We start from the raw sequence: 24,449 nt of genomic DNA on the forward strand, positions 1-24,449 counted from the left end.
GGGGGGGGAATGTGCGTGAACCTCGGTTCGCGTGGAAAGTGTATGCGCCCTTAATCTAGACATTTATCAAAAATAAAGTAAAAATAGGTAAAAAAAATAGGTAGGGTGTATTTTTCGGGCTCCCCCGATTGATTATCACTGTCGGAGTCACAACAAAGGTTTTTACCAAGAAAACCGCAAGAAAATATCAAAATTCGGAAAAGGCCCTATTCTGAAGAATTACCGAAAATTAATTATAGGACATTATGAAAATAAGCTCTTCAATTAGCAACACGCTATTTAACATTGAACACAATGTAATAAATTATAGTAGGAAATTTGTTAAACAAATATTCGTTTCTATGTCTAAAATCTAAAATGTATCTCATGTATCTCAAAAAACATGTTTTACCTGCGACTTCTATAATGATTGGTGGTAACGAAGGAATATGATCTCTCATACATATAAGGTCTTTCAAGATCGCTGGGATTTCTTTCTCGATGATTAGACCATCTATTTCTACCGAAATTATTCGAAGACGGTGGAGACCTACTGTTATAATTTCTATAAGAATTTTAAACATTTATATTTAAATCAACCTTATTCGTAATTTACTGTATCCTTAAGATAGTTCTCCGGTCCTTGTACTAGAGAAAATCGATTTTCTATAAATTTTCTTGAAACTGTGAATATATGTTAATTTAGGTGTGCTTTATGCGTGGTATAAACTTCAGTACCTCTTGCGGTATAAAAAATCAAGATACTGAGCCTCAAAGTTTCAACTTTTACTAAATTTTGGTAAAAATTGAAACTTTGGAGGCTCAGTATCTCGATTTTTATACCGCAAAAGGTACTGAAGTTTATACCACGCATAAAGCACACCTAAATTAACGTATATTCACAGTTTCAAGAAAATCTATAGAAAATCGATTTTCTCTAGTACAAGGACCGGAGAACTACCTTAACTTTACTTAACCCTAGACAGACTAACTTATTTTTCTCATACGTGAATGACTCACTGGGGTGTCACGATACCCCAAACTTGTACCGCGTGTATAAAATATTTCCAGAATGTTCTTAGAAAACTTTATAATAGATAATTTTGTTTGCTGTTTAATAGGGAAGACGATAGTAGTAATCAATTTGCGGTAGTAAAAAAAAAACAGTAAAAAAATTTCGAAAAACAAGAAAAAGAACCAAAAATTGGGCTGAAATGACTATTTTTATAAAAAATGCTGTAGTTTTTCATAAAATTCACCGATTTTAAAATTCCCAACGGATTTTGAAAGACGAATAGACAACCTTCAAGGGCATGTAAGCGATTTTTTCGTTTCTTAAAAAAAACATATTTCTTTGAACATCTGAAGTAGAGGAAATGACGAAAAACTGTCGGATGGGAAAAATCACAAGAAATGGAAAGTAAAACAGATTCTGCCGATTATTATTTATTTGAAAGATAGTCAAAAGTTATAAAAGTATATGGAAACAGTAAAATTAACTCCACAAAAACTTTACAAAGTTTTAATCAGTTGCTGTGCAAGAACAGCAAAAATGAAATAATTGACCGAATCTTAAACAATTATATATGAAACAGGGGTAGAATTTTCCGGGGAGTGCTATAAAATGTATAATTTTTCGTTACCGATTTTCACAAAAAATCTGAAATATACTTTACTGTGGTAAATGTCAAGCGTAAATGACTCACTGGGGTGTACGGACACCCCAAACGATTTTCTTTTTCGGTTTTCAGCTGCTGCACGGATCTAACGCACTTGCTGAATGACGGAGATCGACTGCCGGATGACTAAACTGAATTATGGTTAGGGTCTCAGTATGAAAACTAACCTTCCTAAGGCAGGGGCTCAATTTGAATTTCGCGTGGGATCCCGTAACACCTTAGTTAGTCTGTCTAGGGTTAATACTTTATATTATTATACTTATCTACATAACTTTACTTACTAGTTTGGAATGAATTATTTCAATAAACAAATAATAAAAAATTCATTAAAGTTAAAATAGCGAGGAATTATATAAGTTTAATTATTTTAATAAATATTAATATAAGTGTAAATGCTTATTAAAATAATTAAACTTATATAAAATTTCTTGCTATTTTAACTTTAATGATTTTTTTTCTATTTAAACTTGGAGTTTAAATTCTATTTTTTTTAAATCAAAAAGGCAATCATTTCAAAATTATAAATAATTAAAGAAAATTCCTTGTAAATTAAGTTTCAGTAAGTCAAACAAATTGCACCATTCGTCTACTTAAATAATTCATTTACAAAGCCACATATATTCTTTCACTGATTTAAAATGAGAATTTTATTTTAACATTTTTTATTTAAAGTTTTTCATTATTTTTGTTAAAAGAAATATCGTCTCCAAATTCATCCAAGAATCCATTTTAATTGCAAAAATTAGTTCAATTTTAAAATTAAGATTGTCAAACTAGAGAGATGTAGGCTGATTCGAGGAAATGTAATTATCTTAGAATCATTCTATATAATTGATTGCATAATTATTACGTGTCATATTATTTTTCTTTCTTTCGTTACATACCTTGAATGACTGGAATAATGTTGCCTGGTAAATCTAGATCTGGATATGGATCTAGATCGAGATCGGTTGCGGGATCGAGAACTGGAACGTGAATGTGAGTATTTCGTTGAATAAGGTGAGCGAGATGAATAACTGCTGGTTGAGCTGACAGAACTGCGTCGATGACTTATTGTTCGTCGGCGGGTATTGCTACGTCGACGAGACCTACTCCGACTTCTATTCCTACTTCTACTTCTGCTTCTGGTTGTGCTTCTACTACGTGTATTAATATTTCTGCTTCTGCTTCTGTTCCTATTTCTACTTCTAGTCCTGCTCTTGCTTCGGCTTCGGCTCCTGCTATTACTTTTGCTGTAGCTTCTATTTCTCTTTCTATCTCTACTCCTTCTGCTTCTACTTCTGCTTCTACGCCTGCTTCTACTCTTGCTTCTGCTCCTGCTTCTGCTCCTGCTTCTGCTCGTCTTATTCCTACTTTTGTCTTTTGATCTAGATCGACTTAAACTGCGAGAGAGTTTTTTGCAGGACTCTTGTTCTTCCTTCTTTGTACTTTCCTCCCTATATAATATTATACAAATTATTATAATTAAAATAAAAAAGTTCTTATAAAATTTTACAATAATTTTTCTCAGAAAAGAGACAAAAAGGACTATATTAAAAACATGTGTTAAAACTGATCAGTTAAAAAAAAAAATCTTTTTTAAACGTATGTAGTTAATATTATCATATTGCATCATTGTTTAATATAAATAAAATCTTTTGAGCAGATTATTCGCGTTGTTAAAACAATTGGCTTGTCTTGGACACAAGGAACACTCGAATAAGAAGGTTCGTCGTGAAATCTAATAAAGCTTAATAAGACTAATTATTTGATACATTACTTTTTTTCATCTTTCTCCATAACATCCGTCACTGCGTTTGTGGAACATTCAAACATAGTTTCGTAAGTTTGTGCTTCTGCATCACAAGTAGGTGGTTTTGGCTTGATTTTTTCTGCTTCTATCTCTGATTTCTTTTTAATGACTGGAAATATATCTCTTACACACGAAATCTCAACATTACCATCATCTTTGATTATGAGTTCTGTCATAGTGGTAGCAGTATAGATATGCACTACTTCCGTAGGATCCGGAATCTGAGTGGGAGATTTGTTTGATGTTTTCCTAATTCGATATTCTTCAAAACTTATTTTGACTCTACGAGATAGATCGGTCTTTACTTCTTCATGCAACTTCACTTCTAGCAACGTGTTTTGAGTACTCTGTACATTTATATTTTGTACTTCGTTGTTTAAACTATTTGTAGTGGTCACTATATTTTCATTAGAATTATTTGTTGACAACGGTGATTGTGATGCGTTTGGCGGATTCTTCAGTACAGAAATCATACGCTGTGTTTTAGAATTCGTTTGTACAATATTTGTTTTAGGTAACATACCACTCGATTGCAAGATTCTGTTAGCTAAAGCTGAACGAATGGGCATTTGAAGTGTGGCAGAAAATGTAGAAGATTCGTTCAAATTTATATTTTTAACTGATAAATTACTTGAATCATGAGATTGTTTTAAAAGCGTCTCCTTTTGAAAATCTTCGTGATTATTTTCAAGCAAATTATCTTTCATCGTTTTATCTTGTAAGGCTGCTAACTTGTGAGCTTTCCTGTTAATGCCATTAACCGGTTTCAAATTGTAGTATACATTTGAAGTGAGACTATTCTGACGTTCCTCAATTATGCTAGAATTCTTATTTTGGCTCGATTTTTGTATAGATATAGGTTTCGTAGTTTCTACAAACAAGATACAGAAATTTTAGTATCTTTAATTTAGATAGTTTTTTGCTATTGGATTGTCCATTGTTAAATAACTTACTGTTATTATTACAGCTCTTAGTATGGACAGAGAAATTGGGAAGACTGCTACAATAATCGTGATCCAACTGTACCGAGATATTACTGAATGTGCTACTCTTAGCATCGTTCGTTACCTAAAAAAGCGTTTTAATTAGTAATTGATTATTTTATAAAAGATTTTGCAACAATGGTCAATATATGAGACAAATAGATGCGCGCATTTTACATGCACATTTCAATTGCGTCATAATTTAGGGAAAGGACTTACTATAGAACTTGTCTTCAAAATCTTGTTACGAGGAGCTCTGTTTTGCGTTCGTATACTGTTACGACGATTCCCACCTTGTATATTTGGCATAGCAGGTATTATCGGAATAGTTTTTTTACGTCCAGATGCCTGGAAAATTCAACAAGATAATCGTAATTAGATCGTGATCAGATTATGCTAGCCTGCTTAAAAATTAAAATATTTATTAAGCTAATAACCTTTATTTTATCGAGTACGTCTTGGGATAATGAGTTGCGTGCACTCTTTTGTAGAGTGGAAGCTTGCGAAACGGATTTCTCCGATACGCTAATCCGACATTCTTGTGTTACTTGGCACGGTTTGTTTGATCTCGTGTCATAAGTGCGATTATTTTTAATGACCAATTTATTGCGTGGATTTGAATTTTGAGAAGCCTCAAATTTTTCTAACAAACTCGTTGCATCGACTGCTTCTAGTACTAATGAAAAATAAATCTTAGTAAAATGTTACTATACCTATTTTTATCTAACGGTTTAATACGCATCTATATAAATTGATTTAAATACCTGGTACTTCTTCTTTTGGTACGGTTTCAACATCTACATCTTCTTGTTCCTCTAACTTGACTTTTTTATTAATTATTGCAATTGAATTTTCTTTCTTTTTCCTTTTTCCTTTTACATTTTGATTTTTCTTCCTAATATTTGTATTTCTCTCATTTATTTTTCGAGATACAGGCAGAGTATTACTTGATGGACATTTCAATTCTTTTTCTTTTGTTTCTTGTTCACTTTTAACTTTTATATCCGTCATCATTTTATTATTATCAGTTATTTCGGATATAACATCTTCCTTAATATCAACACCTTCCTTAATATCAACTATAAAAAAAATTTTATTCTTAATCAAAATAGACAAAATAATAAGAAAAAACATTTAACAATTATTGATGACAAACCTGTGTTTTGTTTTTCTTCCTTTAGTATTAATCCAAAGGGTTGGTTTATTATTGTATCCGACTCATTTACATCAGGTAAATCCATGTTTACAGTTGAAGCGTCCGCATTCTGTTTCCACATTGGTTACAAATTAGAAAAACATTTAATTATTATATTGTATAATTTTAAACAATGCAATTTATATATAGTATTTATTAAGGGTCCTGGATACTCGTCGCTTCTATCTTTATTTGATAACGTCAGAAGCGAGAAATGACACGTTGAGAATTCTTGTGTGCAATTTCCAAATAAAAAGATATTTGCATAAAATAACACTTCAGATCACTTCAGTACACTCGAAAATACTCCGAGGTCTATCCCTTTCCCTTGACAGTTAATAAACAGCCGTAAAATAAATGTATAAATACGAACCCTAGTCATGCGCCTGCGCATAAGCCTACATGACTATAGGCTTCGTATTACATTCATTTTACGGCTGTTTTAAGGGAGTATTTTCGAAGGTGTTGAAGTAATCTGGTGTTATTTTATGCAAATATCTTTTTATTTGGAAATTACACGCAAGAATTCTCAACGTGTCATTTCTCGCTTCTGACGTCACATTCCAACATAGCCGCGACGAGTATCCAAGAGCCTTAATTATAATATTATAAAAAAAGTAACCTGTAATAACTCCGAGTAATATTGCTCAGGAAAGTTAGTAGGACAGGATGATATAGATCGCATCATAATATCATCATCCCAGCCCTGTGGAATCGCCCTGTATAAAAAACAATTACATGTGTTTACATATTGCACATTCGTCATAATTATCGGATCATATATATATAAATATGCATAGCGTTCTTGATTTCTTGAATGAGAACAGAATACTTGAATGAGAATGTACTTACAGTTCATTGTCAAAAATGGTGCTTGGATATGTTGTGGCATTTTGAACATTGATAGAAGGTTCTTCAAAGTTTCTTATTGCATACATCAGTGCTTCGTGACGTCCTAGCGGCGATAACACCTAAATTTTTTTATAAAAAATTCTTTAAAAAATATTTGTAAAAAACATAATAAATATTTAATTTTTAACCCTTAAATGCCACCCGGGGTCCAGCGGACCCCAGACCCTTTACAATGATATATTTTCAAATGTTCCCCCCAAAAATGGAGCTCATGCTCCCATTGATGATAGTTGAGTGATTGACCTACCCGGTTGTACACTTAGCAGTACTCAGTTTACTTAATTTTTTATACTATGTTGAAATTGAAATTTTAACAATATAAGCATTTTATTCTCTTTTCTAAGCCTTGAACAACATTGTAAATAATTTTCATAACTAAATATCAAAAAATCAATGAGTAAGGAGACATTTTTCATGCTGGGGTCTTTTAGACCCCATGTGTCATTTACGAGATTCTTGAGAGGTGTGGCATTTAAGGGTTAAAAATTATTATTTGCGTATAAAGAATATTTTATAACTAATATTTTGTATGTAAGTGTATATTGATTGCAATGCTTTAATGTTTTTTACATATATAAAAGATATTATTAGTCGTATGGTCCAATATAGATTCTACCATTTTTCAAATTTTTATTGTATCATTATATTAATTTAAGAAGGATATAATTACGGAATCATAAAATAAGAATACTCGTTTTTCTTTTTCTCATAGGTTAACATATTCGAATCATCCTTTTTTTGACTCTTTTTCTCATATAAATTGACTTCATCTTAACTGTCATTTTTGTAAATATGTTTCTTTTCGATTTGAATTATAATTTTAAAAAGTTAATTCTTTTGCAGTTTTAATCATTCATAATTTTTAATTAAATCGTATTTATTGAAATCAAACAATCAAATCGTAGTCCATTTATTTCTAAAGAGACAAAAAAACTAAAAACTGACACTTTCCAACAAAAAAGTATATAAAGGTAAAAAAATATGATTTCACAGAAAGGTGTTAGAAAGATGCTACTTGGCAATCTCGCATCTTTTGTAATTTATTTCCTTTATTTTCCTTTTTTTCTTTGTTTACTTCACATTTGAATAAACAGAGGGTACTGCAAGATGACAAATTGAATAAAGATTTAAAAAATTTAATTTTTAAAATTATTATCTGCTTCTAATCGCGAAAGGAATATATAGTTAAGATACTTTTTTAGACATTTAAACATATTCAAAATTATTTTATATTATTCAAAATATGCAGGAAACAATCTGCTCTTTTTAAATTAACACCTTGACTTCCGTGCAAATTTTGTAACCTCTATTAAGCTAGCAGGACCAAATCAGCAAAATAAAACTGGATCTGTCAGGTTATTCAGTACCCAGTTTGTACTAATTTGTGTTAATAATAATTTTGTACTCCGTGCCATTTAAAAAAAAACTGTGGCGCCGTTACAGTTTTTCCATTAGCTAGCAGGACAATAAAAAAAAAAAAATCAAGGGCTGAAATGCAAAAGACATACGAGTACTAATTTAAATCACTCAAAAAACTTAATATATTTATCACTTCTGCACTATCAGAGCAAAACTAGTCTTTTAAGTTATCAGCAACAGTTTACTTTGGTATCACCGCTTTGAGAAGGTAAATTAATATACTCTTGGAGTCTGTTGCCAATGCATTTAAATCTAAAGAATATATATTTGTTTTTAAATCGTTTAATAAACAGAGTAAATTACTTAAAAATTCTAATATCTTAATTGCTTAATATTTTTTTCACGTAGTTCTACGAGCATTGATAATTTTTACAATTTATTTATATACAAGATTATATATTTGTATCGTTATTTATTTATATATTTATATATTCATATATATTTATATCAATATATCAATTTTATTATTTATATAATCTTATATAATTTCTATAATAAAAATATTCTTATATAATTGTATATTATTGTCTCAATTATAAAAATACATGAATATAATAAATGTAAGAATACTTTTACACATATGTCTATCATGTGAAATTATTAAGAAACATGACTCATTTAAGAATTATTTATTCTTAGAGACAGACAAATTTAATCCAGATAATTAATGACATACATCTTTTTAATCATGAATCATGTTTCTTATATGACTCACATACGTTAACGGAATGCATGCAAATAATATTCTCCATATAAAGTGAGAAACGTACAAATCTTCGAAAGGACTAAATATATAAAAGAATCTAAACTGCATTTAAATAAAAACTGACATTATCTGCGATTATTTTCGCATATTGATCTGCAGCTTTCATTGACATTTCTTTAAATGATTCGTCATAATGTTTCCTCGACTATTAAATCCATAATCGTGGAACATGAAGTCACCACTTCGTACCAAATCCGCTTGTAGATTTGTGATTCTCTATCATCCTCAGTTATTCTATGAAATTTCTTACGAGCGTCCTCTAACAATTTTATTCGCCCTTTATGTAATTTTATTTGGTTATCTCTTTGCTCTTCAAAACCTGCAAAATATTTGTACGCATCCGAAATTTTAAGCGTTATCTTCGCATAACTTTCAATGTCAGTGTCTGCAGTAAAATATTTCTTCGCTATTTTAAGTTGTCTCAAAGTTTTTACAAAAACCGATTTGGCATCAGCAAGATTTAATATACATGTTTCTGCAATCTCAATATTTTTACATTCCAATTCTTTTTCTAAGTCAGAAAATATTAAATCTGTCTTCTCAGATTTTATTTCTAATTTTGACATAAGATCTTGCATCTCAGATTTGTTTTCTTTACTCTGTGAGAATTTTTCTATCCAGAAACGTAAAAGAGAAACTCCATAGAAACCCCAAGATTTAGCACTAACGGCAAAAGCATAATCTACATAATCATAATTTTCATTATACAAGTGAAAAGAAGTTTACTTTCTTTCTCTGCCGTTTTCGATGTATCTGCAGCCAATTTGCATATTACACAATTTCCAACAGCAATATGACTTTTAGCTTCAGCAAAACAATTGTTTGCTAGAAAGTATCTAGACAAATCAAATAAGGTTAAAGCCATATCGAGACATCTTTCGTCAAATTTTGCCTCGTCAGATACCATGTCTGTCAGTCGGATGTTTAACATATTATGCAGATACATTACAAATCCGTCCTTATCTTTCGACCTTGTAAGAAAGTCCTAAGTCCTGTAAAGTTGTATGATGCAAAGTGTCCAAGATAATCTTAGAATTCGATTCTTTTTCTTTAATATCAACAAGACTTGCTATGTGGATGGGATCAGGATAATTATCCTCCAGTGTATATTCCAAATATAATTCCAATGCTGAATTCAAGAATTTATGAGTACCCTTCATATTGTTGACTTTCTCACAAACTGAATTCAATTCGTTAAGTGCACCTATAGATGTCAATATAGCTTTACGGTTCAACTAAACATCTGTTAAAATGTCCAAACATCTTGAAAAACATTGTACAGCAGTATTTAAATCGTCAGTATCTGTAGAAGTAGCATATTCTAAACCTATGTTGTAATAAGCTGTCGATAAAGCAACAATGTCATCAAATTTTCGGTCCGTTAAAACATCGATTACTTTATGATATAATACATTTATTCTCTCCTCTATCGCTTTGATTTTGTTTCTCTTCTTAGCAAGTTTAATGTCTCCACCCATGTATTTTACTTCAAACGGCAACTATAGAACTTTCAAAAATTTCTTACTAATATTCATACTTGTAGCGGGTTCGGCCGCGGTATCGTTTCTATATAAACAGTAAGAATTAACGGTGACAGATCATTACATGGAAATTTATCGAACTAAAAGTTATTTATATGCGTTACCGAGTTGAAGGAAGGCGCGTCTTTCTTCCAATAGTTGTCTGAGGAACGCGAACATTATTGCTCGATAATGATATAAAGATAATTTCCAGTATGAATTTATAAATTTGTGTTGCAACTTCCAAATTTATCAAACGTTCTCTAATCTTTGACGAGAGATTTCCAAAACACGTTCTATGCATGAAAATTATAGAGGGCCTTTATACCTCTGATATCCAATAGAGGTTTATTTTATAGGAATAAAATTTCTCTTTATCTAGGGTCCCTAGCGCGTTCTTCTATATAGAATATCGAATTGTATACCGGACGTTAGATACTGATAAGTTTTCTAAGAGACATAAGATCCCACTCAATGACCGAAAGTGTCAAATTTATTTATTTATTTTTCAAATGTTCTTCCAAAAGAGCTCGTTATAATAAATATCCTTTTTAACTTTGCAATTGTACATGCGGGTCGTTTGCGTCTTCGGCATTTGGACTATGTGGTATTTTCCAAAGGTTCAACGATTAAATTAACAATTGCAAAATTAATTTTATAATATTATTATTGTTTAAACTTACAGTTATAAGATCTCAAGGAACACCCATGAACTTTTTTCTCAGAATTTTTGGTAAAGTTTTAGGTTGTTTAATAAGCCGCGGACGCAAACGTCCTCATATACTGTTAGATGGGTGCCGAAAAAGAGTGTACGGTTGCAGGTTAAATTGTTGAAAGGATTGTTTGAAGCAAAAGGGATAAATATATTAATATTTTTTGGTACAAATTGGTACAAATTGGTACAAATTCAGTCTTTTGCTTTCTGCCCTTGGTTTTCTTTTTTTTATTGTGGTCCTGCTAACTTAATATTAAAGTAACGGCGCCACGATTTTTTTTCGGAAATGGCAAGAATAAGTACAAAATTGTTATTAATGGTACAAATTAGTATTACAAAATGGATATTAAATAATCTGATAGGCCCAGTTTGATTTTGCTGATTTAATAGAATGTCGTGCTAACTTATAATAGAAGTAATTTTGTATGGACGTTTTACTCTGAGGGTCACAGTAGAATTTTCATTATCAGGATCATGTATATAATGATAAAATATTGAATAATATGATTAAATAAGGCTATATCCTTATCAATAGCTTTTTACTTTACACTGTTATCTAGTTATTTACGTTATTAAAAATTATTTATACGATAGCATTCATCTTATTGTAATCATTTTAAAAAATTTGCTAGTGTCAATCATCAGTAACTATCATGGTCTTCTCAGTGAGAAGACAACTGCCAGTCACGAGTAACCACCATGGTTATCAATATGTTTAAAAAATTTATATTTCGGTTATTTTCAAGTGCCTCTTAAATCTGTAATGACCATATAGCACATTCAAGCATGGAAGTGCATATGCATCTGTGAAGTTAGCACGACATTCGCTACGAATTAAAAAAAAAAATACTTGTAAGAGTTCTAATAGCACTTTCCATATTTTACAGTTCCTGGTAAATATAAAAAAGAGTTTCACATCTTTATAATATTAAAATTGAAAAAATGTAACTTTACAAATCCAGCATGACACCCTCCCCTCAAAATTACTAAAACGCGTTAAATATTATCATTCTTGACAAAAGTTCCCTCTATTTGAGTTCCACACAGATATACAAGTTCAGACCCTCCGATATTTCACCAATTAACAATTTCTAAACAATTTTTGATATCCGCGCTCAGCACAACATTTAGTGAAAATGTGTTGTCCTAATGATCTTCCGCAATTTTAAAAGTAGTTCTCTACAGTTCCTTAAGAGTTAAATGCTTTCTAAAGCAATGATTTTTATCATTTTTGCAAAAAGTTCCGACCGCGTTCATTATTTTTTAAATAATTTTTTAAATATATTCAGCGACACGACACACTATGGGTGCATTCGGGGAGCACGCTATTAGCACAATTATCGTCCAAAACTGTCCGAGAAGACGCTTTGTGGCGCTGTGATATACGATGATGACGTCACTGTAAAGGCAGCGTGACGTCATCACTCGCGCTATTTTCGCTATTATTTTCGAGGTGAGGCACGAAATACTATTGGCGCTTAAGCTGCGTTCGGGGAGCTTGCTATCGCTGTCGCGCTATTGGCTCTTCGAACGAAGTTCATAGCGTTAATAGCGTCTCCTCGAATGCACCCTATATGTCATGTTGGACATAAATGTTAAAAATTGTTTAAGAAATAGTTAATTATCGGAACTCTTTCTAAAACTAATTCTAAAGCATAGAACTGTCGAAAACTGTTGTTAGAACTGTAGAAAATCATCAGGACATTTTCATTAAATATCGTGCTGGGCGTGGATATAAAAAATTGTTTAAAAATTATTAATTAGTGGAATATCGATATGAAACTGTATATATGTGTGAAACTCGAATAAAACTACCAAAAACTCTTGTAAAAAAAAAAAAATAATATTCATCGCGTTTTGGTACTTTAGAAAGGTATCATGTTAGATTCGCGCAGTTAGCACATTTTTCAATTACGATTTTTTAATATAAGAAATGCGGAACTATTTTTAATGTTTATCAGAACTGTGGAAAGTGTAGAACTATTAGAACTCTTAGTGTTTTTTTTAAATTCGTAGAATGTCTTGCCAACTTCACAGACGCAGTGCATGTGTGAAATAATGTTCTGATGGAAAAAGATTCGATATTTTTATACAATCCAATAACAACATGCTAAATAATTTCAATTAAACGTACACGCAGAAAATTTTTCTCGAATAATGTAGAATACTCATAATAAAATTTACTAGATTTGCTAGGTTCCGGTAAGATATACGCGTATTCAACCGGAAATTAATATATGGCAATAGAAATGTAATAGTTTGATCAGATACATCTTGTAACTTAAAGGTAAATAAATTTGCCATACTAACAAGGAAATATGAGAACAGTAAAAAAAGTCCCATACTAGTATGTGTATATTCGACGTTGTAGCTTGAATTGCCAACTTCACATGTCTTGGATTGAGCGTTGTTTTTTAAGACAGTATAGGAAAAATATAATCTAGAATGGTACCTATTGTGAACTGTATAGAAATATTCGTTGCGTATCTGGCAATAGTTTATGTTCTTTATAGAAATGCGATAGTAACCGCGATCGTGGACGACGGAAGGCGCGCGGCGCGAGCGGCAACGTGGGCTCGCGCGGCGAGAGGATTCGGCTCGCGCCCGCTACGCGGCGCATCGCCGGTACATTCTCGCGTGATTAAGATTCAACATCGACCTTTATATCTAGGGCAGCTCGGCAGGGTCCCTACAGCGTTCTTAAGTTCGCACGTGGCGGACAGCTGACCGCCACAGCCTATAACGGCAACTTATGTTTTTTGACATGACTGCAACAGACGTCTCGTTTTTTGTTCATCATCGATATTCGGGATAAGACACAATCGGACAAAATATAATTGAATTATTCGTCTTTAAATTAACGTAGTAAAACGCGCTCTCGAAAGTCCCATACTTGATGGAAATATTTACTTCTGCGTATAGTTTTATTTTTTGCTCTCTAAATTTTCCTATACTTTCTTGAAATCTTTTGCATATTATGACTATATCCTAGCCGTGCAAGATTAGTATGGTATTTACTTTGTTCGTGTATACTTGTATTTACGAGAAAAATTTTCTGCGTGTACTAAAAAAGTGTTGTGTGCATGTATGTAGAAATATTTTTAGTGCAAATGAGTTTATTTTCAATCGTTTTCTTCTTCTCAGGTCTACCTAGTGAACTTTAATCGGTTTAAGTTCAATGTCTATTGAATTTTTTTAATCCATGCCCATTGATTGCAGGAAATAAAAATGCAACTTTGCAATTATTAATTATTAAATTTATACTATTTGTATAAAGCGTGTGCACACAGAAATAAACTAAACAGATGTCTCACGTAAAAAATTGACAATATAGCTCATTCTGTTTCAATTGTGAAATATATAAGTATACTGGAATAGGCACTGCCATGCTACGCCCGTAGATGGAAAACGACCCTAAGACAGGTAAATAAGTTGGGATCTCTGTCTTTCTCTGTACAAGACGCATGCCTATTACTGAGAGAAAGATATAGGTGTCTTTGTCATGCAAATTGTATGACGAAGACACTCTGCCCTGATATTTACCTATCTTTCGGTTCGTGCCAGCCGTACTAGTAGATATATCTACCATTCAGTTTCCATCTCCTTTCTAGTCGGCTTTTATGTAAAGAATCATGCATAACAATAAAGGATTTAAAGCGGCTTAACGAGATGTTGGACCTTCGAAATGACCAAAAAATCGATTTCTAGATTTTACACGTGGCCATGGTGATAACTGATGACCTGCGCTAGCAAGTTGAACGTGACGAATAACATTTCAATATTAATTATATTTATACATTACAAATATTATCCTTTGCGAGTTTTGCCGACTTTTCAATAGTGCCGCGTTGGCGTGACGCGTTGAACTCAATAAAAATACTAAAACTCGCAAAGGATAATATTTGTAATGTATAAATATAATTAATATTGAAATAATAGTCCAAAATAATATAAATATACTACATAATAATTTTGCATAATTTAATTGTATTATACAATTTTGTTGAAATGTAGATTTAATATTGAAAATTTCGACATAGTCTAGAGACGAGCGGATTAGGTCATTTAATAAATAAGTTAATGATATCTAATAATAAGCCAATCCTTTAAAAGCATTTTGCCGTTTACTGAGCTAAAAAATATATGTATTAAAAATTACGGTTTTTGGCATCTGGAAAAACCAAAGAAAAGAATTATTGAATTTTTCAGATTTGAATTTTTCTCCGCGCTTCTCATAAAGGCAAAATTTACCTGCGTATTATATATTGACTGCAAATATATTAAAAGCATCTAACCATTGTTAAAACTGCTTTGTGAAATAGAATATATTTTAAAAGAAATACCTATCTTTTATAAAAAGGAATATCTTTTAAAGAAAATATTTTCTATAAAAAAGAATAAAAAATGTCTTCCGAATTTTCGTGACAACCGTGCTAACACGATTATTTCAAAGGGTGCTGCAGGTAACTTGTGTATTTAAGCGCGACGATGGGTACACGGAGAAAATTTTATAGTAAATATTACTATGGTGTCGCACTAGCTGCGGACCATCGAGGAATTTTAAGTTAAATTACTATGTTTATGGTAAAAATTACGTTATTTTATCGTTTTTAAAACAATAATTATAGTATTTTAACTTGAAATTCTTCGATGGTCCGCAGCTAGTGCGACACCATAGTAATATTTACTATAAAATTTTCTCCGTGTATTATCGATATCTGAACGTGCTTGCACAATTTAAATATCGGTGAAAGAGTTATCCCCTGGTTGGGAGGGAAGGGAGTAATATTTTTCGCACTAAATGCTTTACAGTGATTTTAAAAAGGATGCTTGTATACATATATTAGCATCAAAAGTTAACTCGATTGAGAAGAACCGAAATCTATGTTTCCTAATCGTCACGAAAAGTCGTGACGATTATAATAAATGTAGTATTAAAAATATCGAGATGTGCGTTGTCGAGTATGTGTGTTGTCAAGAAGTGTGCGTAGTTACGAGTTGTGTTAGCGAAGATGTGTGTGTGTGTGTCGCGTGTCGCGATGCTGTGTTGCCATGCAAAGAATCTATTAGAGAGTCGATCGTCTAATGACAACAGAGTGTTAATTTGTAGAGAGTCGTTTTTTGGAAGCAAGCGAGCAAAGGGCATTCGTTGCCCAGGGCCCAGGCAGCAGTAACAGAGAAGCCTTCGATCGAGAAGCCGAGCTGAACGTTTCGCGTCGTGCGTAGTTTCGGAGTTTGTACGAGGCTCAGCCTCAGCGTCGATCGAGCAAGTGTGTTTCTTGCGTTCTGTATTATTCTCATCCCATATTAAACATAGTTCTTTATATCCTACAAACATTGGGTATCTCTCCTGCATAAATGAAGATAGTCAGTTAAATCAAATAAAAAATGTCATTATTAATTATTCACCAGCGAAGTAAAAGTTTCTGATTTGAAAAGAGTTATATCGCTATATGCGAGATATTAAACAAGACGCACTACGTGATAGGCACCTTGCGTGAGAATTCATCTGGAAAAAATCCATTTCTGATGGTGCAGGATTTTAGCAGGGATAAAATCAGACAATGCAATGTGCTTCGTGTACTAATGGCGAATGAAAGATATATTCAATATAGTATGTATACAAGAATCTAGAATCGACACAGAGTATGCAATCGATAGATTGATTTAGAGCGAGAGTGTGCGAAAGTGTGCATGTACACTCGTAGACAGAAAGCTTGTCCGACTTATACACCCGTATTCATACTATGAATACGGCTCAAAGTCGGACAACCTTTTGGATAACCTTTCTGTCCGCGACTATACATTATGTTATTAAACAAATAAGATGAGTTTACTTTCTATATCTTCAGTAGATTAAAAAACCTCACTTTTTCTCTCTCTAAGATCTAATTATATACTTTTCTTTAATGTACGAAATACATATAACGTAATGCTACAAAGAATAAATTTATATTTTTTTCGGCACAATAAATTCGGTAACTTTTTAAATTTAGTATTTTTTCATTAAAAATATTCTTTATTATCTTCCTGATATCATCGGCAATATGCCATCGTTGCGCATCAGTAATATGTCATTAAATTATTAACGCTTTGAGTGACGAAGTTAATTCGGCTCGTCTCTATATCTGTGCTAGAATGAAAATTTCTCTATTCCACATCTTGATAAAATATCGCATAATATAATTGAATTATGCAAAATTACGTTTGTTACTTTAGACTATTACTTTGGTATTAATTATATTTACTAAATTACAAATGTCACTTGTAGGTTTTGTGCGTTTTTATTGAGTTTGGATTGTTTTGGAAACACCAATCACCGACGCGGCAGCGTCCAATCACCGTGGCGTCATTGAAAATTAAAGTGTCGGTCACAGGTGATCGACACAGCATTCAACGTATTAAGCAATCAATGGAAGTTTATCACTAACGCTTAATTCTCGAAAAAACTCCCGAATTTATTTCGAATCATTAGAGGACTGACTGGTATCGTTTATAATTATAATTAGCATGATACCTAATGTTTTCAAATTTTTGATTTTTGTGTTTAATTGAAGGACTACGTTTAGCTGAGATAAAACAATCAATTTTATAAAAATATTCTTCAAATAAAATTAGTCCAGAAAATTTCATCTTAAAATTCTTGAAGATAACAAAGTTTAGTTCGAACAATCAGAATCGGCACGCAGGTATAAAACCCTTGGATTTTTTTGTCCCTTTGACCATTAAAATATATTTCTATAAGCTTCTTATATCATTGAGTCGAAATTGTGTACAGAGTGACGATGGAAAAATTGGGACTTTCTATCTCAATAAAGAAAAAAAAATTCAATATTTTGTGTCTCAAACATGATCAGTTTTAGCCGAACGTTTCTAAGAAATATGTATCTATAATCTGTAAGAAATATGTGTATAGGTCTACCTCGCAGCACTCACCCCTCGAAGATTGTACTCTCATTTGTTTAAATTCTTTAAACAAATTTCGTTATTGTCTATTTAAATATGTACTTCTGTTTGCAAAAAACTTATTTAAATACAATTTTAACAATTGTCACTAAAAATTCATAAATATTAACCGTCTGCAATAAATTCAACGTTTCGTTCCAACAACTCAATAATGAAATAAAAGCCCTTTATTTCTGAAAACACTACATTTTGTTATGATACCCTGTCATTTTTCAAGATTTATAATAATACAAAAAGATACAATAATTCTTAGAAATATCTACGTCAAACATAATACGACAATCAAGTTGCTGAGTGAAATACGATGTCGGGTACATAGTTTTAACTTCAGACAAAGGATTATTATTTTTGTATTATTATTAACATGCCTTTCACTTATATAGCCCCTATAAACTATGTCTGGAAAATACTTTCGCTATTGAAGACAATAGTATCTGAATAAAGATCTGGAAAACATTTTTCAAAGTCTTAATGATGACAATGAAAGTTGTAGGGGTAATAAAAGAATAAAAGGAAAGACAGGCTTCTAGGTATCTAGATAAAAGGAATTTTAAATACCGACTGTTTTGAAATTTTAGATACCGACGAATTCCTTTTCCTTTCATATTCTTTCAAATTTACTAAACTAGAAACCTTATTATACCTATGGTATCGATTGCTTTTCAAAATTTTCTTTCTTTTATTTATTCTGTAGACCACTTTAACTTTCACCATTACTGAAACTTTGAAAAATCCCGCTTTTCTTTATCCAGATACTATTTAAATAAAGAGAAATTGAACGACCTTATGCTTCGTTGAAGTCATTCGGACAGTGATTAATAGTACGCAAACTTAAAAAAATAATATTTCACTCAAACAATTACACAGTATATTAGGGGAACGCTTTTATTTTATCAGTAATATGTTGTATCTTTTTATACATATTTTGATAGCTGTTAATGTATGAAACAATAATTTTAGAAATTCGAATTTAAGCAGAAAGATGTAAAACGACTAAAAATTATTTAATTATTACTTATTTATTACTTATATATATTTTTTTAATAGATTGTTTCCTGCACACTCTTCGAGCTACATAAAATGTTAAGACATGTCGGGATATCAAGAGAAAAAAAAGATGTTGAACATATGAATAAAAAATACCGCCTATGTGACAATTAAGCAAAGTTTTCAGGAGAGATAAAAGACTGTGCCAAAATTTAAATGTACAACTATTTATGTAACTTCTTGAATAAATATTGAAATTCTTCTGGAAATAATATGTATTTATAGAGCTTGTTGGTCCAAGCTCTATAGAATAATGATACGGAACAATCGAAGCCAAAAAGTGCTTTTCCAGAAAAAGTCACGTAGGCAGTATTATTTTTTCACAGACGATAGTCATTGCGCTGATCAGATTAGACAACGCGTCTATACGACTGCGCAAGTCTAACGAAAGTTTTTAAATTATACCATCACAATTATAAATTCTATTTCTGATCTTATTCCGACGCGTGCAAAAGTTTATATCAAAAATAAAAAATGTATTAAAATTGTACATTCCACAAATATAAGACACTACAACTATAAAGTATTAATGAAAATATCTGTAAATGTTAATATAAAACGTCAATAAAAATAATATTTTTAATCGATAAAAAATATTTTTCATTAAGATGATATTAAGACTATAAATGTCAAGATAAAATATATGAATAAAAATATATGAAAGTACTAAAATATATGAATGAATGCTTTATCATTTCCTTATGAGGGTACAAGATTCCTGTTTACAATCACAAGGCATGCGAAAAAAATTTTGCATATAAAAACATGTATAAATAAATATATATATACATATCTAATTATACATAAAATATATAATTATTACTCACAAGATGTTTTATTCATATACTTATGTTTTCTTTTTTGCGTATAATTTCTGTTCGTAAATACAGGAAAATTAATAGGAAGAATTAAAAAAGAATTAAAAAAATAATAGCACAAATATCAATTTAAGTCGAAATGCATTAAATAAATATAGAAAATAAACGGAGTCCTTCGAAAAATGGTCTTGTTAAAAAAAAATGTAACAATCACTTTCAAAAATATAGGTACTTTCATTATATTCAAAGAAGACTAATTCTGACTAATCCTTTATTACGAATATGTTAACACAACAGCTCTTTTGCAACACTGCTATGCCAGATGGCATTTAGGGCAAGAGCACTAGCCCCGTTTCTTGACAGCGATATCAAAATCGTCGCGATAAGCGCGGAAATTAATTTTTTCCCACCACTATCTCTAGATGTTCATAAGCACGTCGTTCGAGCGATAATGACTTCATGCAAAAAAAAAAGCCTTACCTCGCCTCTCTCCACGGCTTGAAGCTCGTGTTCGGGAAAGAGTTCCTCCTCGGGAAAGAGAAAATTTGGTCCAATCGGACCCTCCAGGGATCGGTCATTAGTAAGAAGAATTGAAGAATCGACATACGGTCGAGCGTAGTCGTAGGGAAATCCACTGAAACTAGTTTCCATGGCACGGGTTTCCCATTCGATGCGCGTCGCTCGATCACGTATGAATAGCTGCGCACACAAACGACACACTTGAGAAAAACTGAAAAAGAGATTACTCATACGCCGACAGAGCTTACGCGACTAACATATTCGAGCGCGCTGCCACGCGCTTTTATTCTAGGTTATGTTACCGCGGGGGTAAGGGAGCGCGACGGGAACGCGCACGTGTACGGCGTTTCGGGGACTTGACACTCGACGTGAGCCGCGCTTCGCACGACCAAAGGGCGATTTCGCGTATTCGCGCACGGCGGAGTACGACCGGAAAAACGTGCGAAACGCGTGCGTGAATCCCGTCCACGTTGCACGCCAGCTCGCCGCGCCGACGAGCCGCCGTGTCGTGGACGGAGCGAACCAGCTGTGGCGGCGGCGACAGCGGCGGAGTCCACCGATCGGCCGGGGTACCGTTATCGCGAGAACGGAAGGTAGATTCGCGGACGACGACGCACTCGGTAAACTTGCACGACTCACGGGGATTCGCCACGCTCGACGGCGTCTCGGATGGACGATGGACGAACGGGCGAACGGATGAGTGCGCGGCTCGAGGACTCCGTCTTCGAGCCCGCACATGGAAGGAGAGCGTCTCACTCTACGCGCGCGCGGGGAACGAGAGCCGGGAGAGAAAGAGAGAGATAGAGAGAGAAAGAGAGAGAGACCCGTCGGTAGTCAGCACCGTCACGCGTGCGCGCGGCCTGCTGAATGAGAGAATGTGAGTGAATGCGCGAACTTGCGTATATGTGTTATATTGCGCACGAGTGAAAGGGAGAGAGACAGGAGGAAGAGAGAGAGAGAGAGAGAGAGAGAAAAGCCGGCAAGCCATGCTCCATGCTTGCCCACGCCGCGGCGCCGCGCCGCGCGTCAGCGTCAGACACCACGCCTCCGGAGATTATAGCGCGGGCTGACTGGCTGACATTCCGCGTGGACACGATTCTGGATGTCCGGCTGGATTATTAGGACGCGACGTCGCCTCTGGGATCTACGCTGCTGTTCGCTTTATCGTTCCGTTCGATCACGTTAACGCCATGCGACGGCGCGCGTCAAATGGTAAAGCTCCACGAACCTCATTCATCGGCGGAGCGAGCAGCGGATAATCCGCTTGATACCGCTCGGAGTACTGGAACATCTTGTTCGCGTAACACCACGCACCGATATTCGCGGAGCAAGAGCGAGAAAAAATAACGTTGCCCGAAAAACGCTGCGCGAATCCCGACCGGTAGTTCCACACGCGCGAGAGCACTCGTACACGTGATCGCCACGTTTGCGGAGGTACGGACACTGCGGATGCGGACCCGGCCACGAGACGGTTCCAGACGGTTCGCCTATACCGCGCGTACTGTACTGTCCACACACACTGACACCGTTCTCATAAGTTTGCCCAGAGAACCTATACTAGTCTGCCTCTGTGTCCGACGCAGTCAGTGACGAGTATCGGACTAAGAGAACCCGAGACCAGAGACTGGCAGAGACTAGCCACTAGCCGGCCAGTAGAGGGCTAGTACTGCTAGTAGGACTAATATAGGAGTAGGGTCCAGTAGAGGGGTAAAGGCGGTAGTGAGCAGTAGAACGTGGTGGGATACTGAGATATCCCCACCACTTGACACGATATGCATTTCGGTGTAACTGATGGAGAGAGAATCGTACGGCTTTGGAAAACGAAGCAAAGGTGTTCATGTTCATACCGCTTATGAATACGAAAGACACGAGAAAATCAGCCCGCTCTCATGCATCTTATCTCTAAAAGAAATTTTTTTTACAGAATGACTATTTATAAAAAATTAATTTACTAAAGATGATATATTTCATTAAAATGCTTATTTATATTTAATTATTATATTGTATACGTAATATAAATAAACATATATGTATATGCACATATAAGGAAGCTATGCCTTATACGCATTCTATTTTATAAAACTAAAGTTTTAATTAAAAAATCTTAATATATATAAAAATATAACTAAACCGTATCATTTTATTCTATAGGTTTGTCGTAATGTGATCTCAATGGTATAAATGTGTTCAATGTTTATTTTAACTGTTTTTTCTATAAAAAAAGTAGCATTTGACGTACACACATACACATGCACGAGGTGTAAGTCCGACCGTGTAACTTCCCCGTGAAAGACGATAATTATTCAATTTTTTCTCAAAATCGATCGAAGTTATTGTGTTTGAAAAGCTCTACTCACATCACTTAAAATGACTACTGTCATTATCTGTATAAATTGCTCGACCCAAAATACTCCATTTAGTCGGAGTTAAATCTTGTGCGAGTGCGTGTGTGTGTGTGTGTGTATGTCACAGCCTAGCGGAGATAAGTATCCCGCGGTTTGTCACTCCCGTATAAACATTGCAATTTGTCATTTGCATCATTTTGTCAACGGAACAGTTTCAAAAGATACGAATATCGGCGGCAGAATATAGATTTTTAGAGAAAAGGACCTGAAAATGCACTACTCACTTCAAATTGTCATACTTAACTCAGTGAAAAAAAAATGGTAGCACAATGATTAAAAAAGTATTGTAAAGAGAAAATGTTAAATTTTACGATACAATTGATAAAATTTGGAGAATAAATTTCGTTTTCAACGTGCACGCTTTGAAAGTTGAAGTTTTTTCTTCAATTTTGCAAGGTTCACTTTAAATTTGCGCCGTAATAAAATCTTCGTAGAGAAGAAGCCTTGAAGCATTCTAAAGCTGAGGATTCAAGCTTTAAAACGCTTTTTTAAACATCACTCTGCGATCGTTTTTCGCAAAGATATGTAACTTCGAATTTGGTGCTTTTTAGCGCTGATTTCAAGTGGCTCATTTTTTTACGTGTGAGTGTATTTAAAATATATATATCTTATGATTGAAACGTAGTTAGATTATAAGGCCTCTGCAATGTCCTTTTTTTTGCTCGTCAAAAGTTTTTAGTCCTCATGCAGGCATTCAAATCCGATAACCCTACTCCCGAGAGGGCGGAATTAAGAATTAGGAACCACATGAAGAAACATAACTGACTAAACCATCAACAATGGTCACGGCAGGTAAGACTGATCCGTATAATCCTTTGAGCTTAATGAACTTACGGACTCGATGCTACTCGCGAACACACACACACACACACACACATACACAGTGACATATCCATATAAACACACAATTCGGGAAAAGAGATAAGAGTCACGTACAAAGAGTATCACGAACCAGGTAGAAGTTTTGTGTAAAAAAATCGGTTGAAGGCCGGTATTCATAGTCTTCAAGATAGTCTTAAGTAATGTCTTAAGACGCTAATACGGCTCTGTGATTGGTTCATGACATCTTAAGATTTAACTTAAGACGGTCTTAAATAACTTATGAATACCGGCCGAAGCCACCGGACAAGATTATCCTTATTCCAAACCTTTAAAAACGAAACACTCAACAATGGTTAGCAACATGCGTTTCCAATTGAGGAATGAAATTAGACACAATATCACATGTTTTTATGACAAAAATTGATTTTTGATACAACCCTTTTTGCTGTACTAATAATATACAAGACACTTCTTGAAAAATTTCAAAACCTCGTTCAAACTATGATCTGCAACGCTACGCGTTATATCACACTTCTGACTGAAGTAAAATAAAAAAATGTCTAAACAGCGTTGTTCAACAATTTCCACTGCCCAGATAGCACAGTTGATCTTTATGAATTCATAAAGATCAGATTCAGATCTTTTTGAATTCATAAAGATCAGCTGTGCTATCTGGGTGCCCACCGAGAAAATACAACACGTAACAGATTTAATATGGGGGATTAGGGACAAGGGAGATAATAGGCATAGTTTCGCTATTAAAAAAATACTTTATATACTAAAGAAATTTTATTGACTGAAATTTTGGAGCCTCTTAGTACTCTAAACTTGAAAAAAAATCAGACCTGTTGTGATAATTTTTTAAATAATATATGATTCGTATGTTTAAATGGATATGCACAATAAAGCGCA

At 33.5% G+C, this 24,449-nt stretch overlaps 1 protein-coding gene across 8 annotated transcripts in view; it reads right to left on the reverse strand.

Moving 5' to 3' along the window:
* Window positions 1-22,213, reverse strand: part of LOC112465010 — a 23,878-nt gene extending 1,665 nt beyond the window's left edge. The window contains exons 1-12 of one of the 8 annotated variants that reach the window (XM_025032363.1): window positions 21,539-22,213; window positions 20,272-20,490; window positions 6,481-6,599; window positions 6,251-6,347; window positions 5,590-5,698; window positions 5,198-5,512; window positions 4,871-5,109; window positions 4,653-4,781; window positions 4,404-4,518; window positions 3,418-4,321; window positions 2,543-3,094; window positions 392-544 (exon numbers count right to left, since the gene is read on the reverse strand). In XM_025032363.1, the coding sequence (XP_024888131.1) occupies window positions 392-544; window positions 2,543-3,094; window positions 3,418-4,321; window positions 4,404-4,518; window positions 4,653-4,781; window positions 4,871-5,109; window positions 5,198-5,512; window positions 5,590-5,698; window positions 6,251-6,347; window positions 6,481-6,599; window positions 20,272-20,490; window positions 21,539-21,601 (3,014 nt within the window). In that variant the 5' untranslated portion in view covers window positions 21,602-22,213. Of the gene's footprint in view, window positions 1-391; window positions 545-2,542; window positions 3,095-3,417; window positions 4,322-4,403; window positions 4,519-4,652; window positions 4,782-4,870; window positions 5,110-5,197; window positions 5,513-5,589; window positions 5,699-6,250; window positions 6,348-6,480; window positions 6,600-20,271; window positions 20,491-20,612; window positions 20,824-20,927; window positions 21,073-21,538 lie in introns of those variants that run through there. The other 7 variants (XM_025032362.1, XM_025032361.1, XM_025032360.1 and 4 more) reach the window with 7 other exon arrangements.
* Between the last annotated feature and the right edge of the window lie 2,236 nt (window positions 22,214-24,449).

This window comes from Temnothorax curvispinosus, unplaced genomic scaffold (genome assembly GCF_003070985.1).
Source record: "Temnothorax curvispinosus isolate PA1 unplaced genomic scaffold, ASM307098v1 QBEX01014798.1, whole genome shotgun sequence".
NCBI classification, from domain to species: domain Eukaryota; kingdom Metazoa; phylum Arthropoda; class Insecta; order Hymenoptera; family Formicidae; genus Temnothorax; species Temnothorax curvispinosus.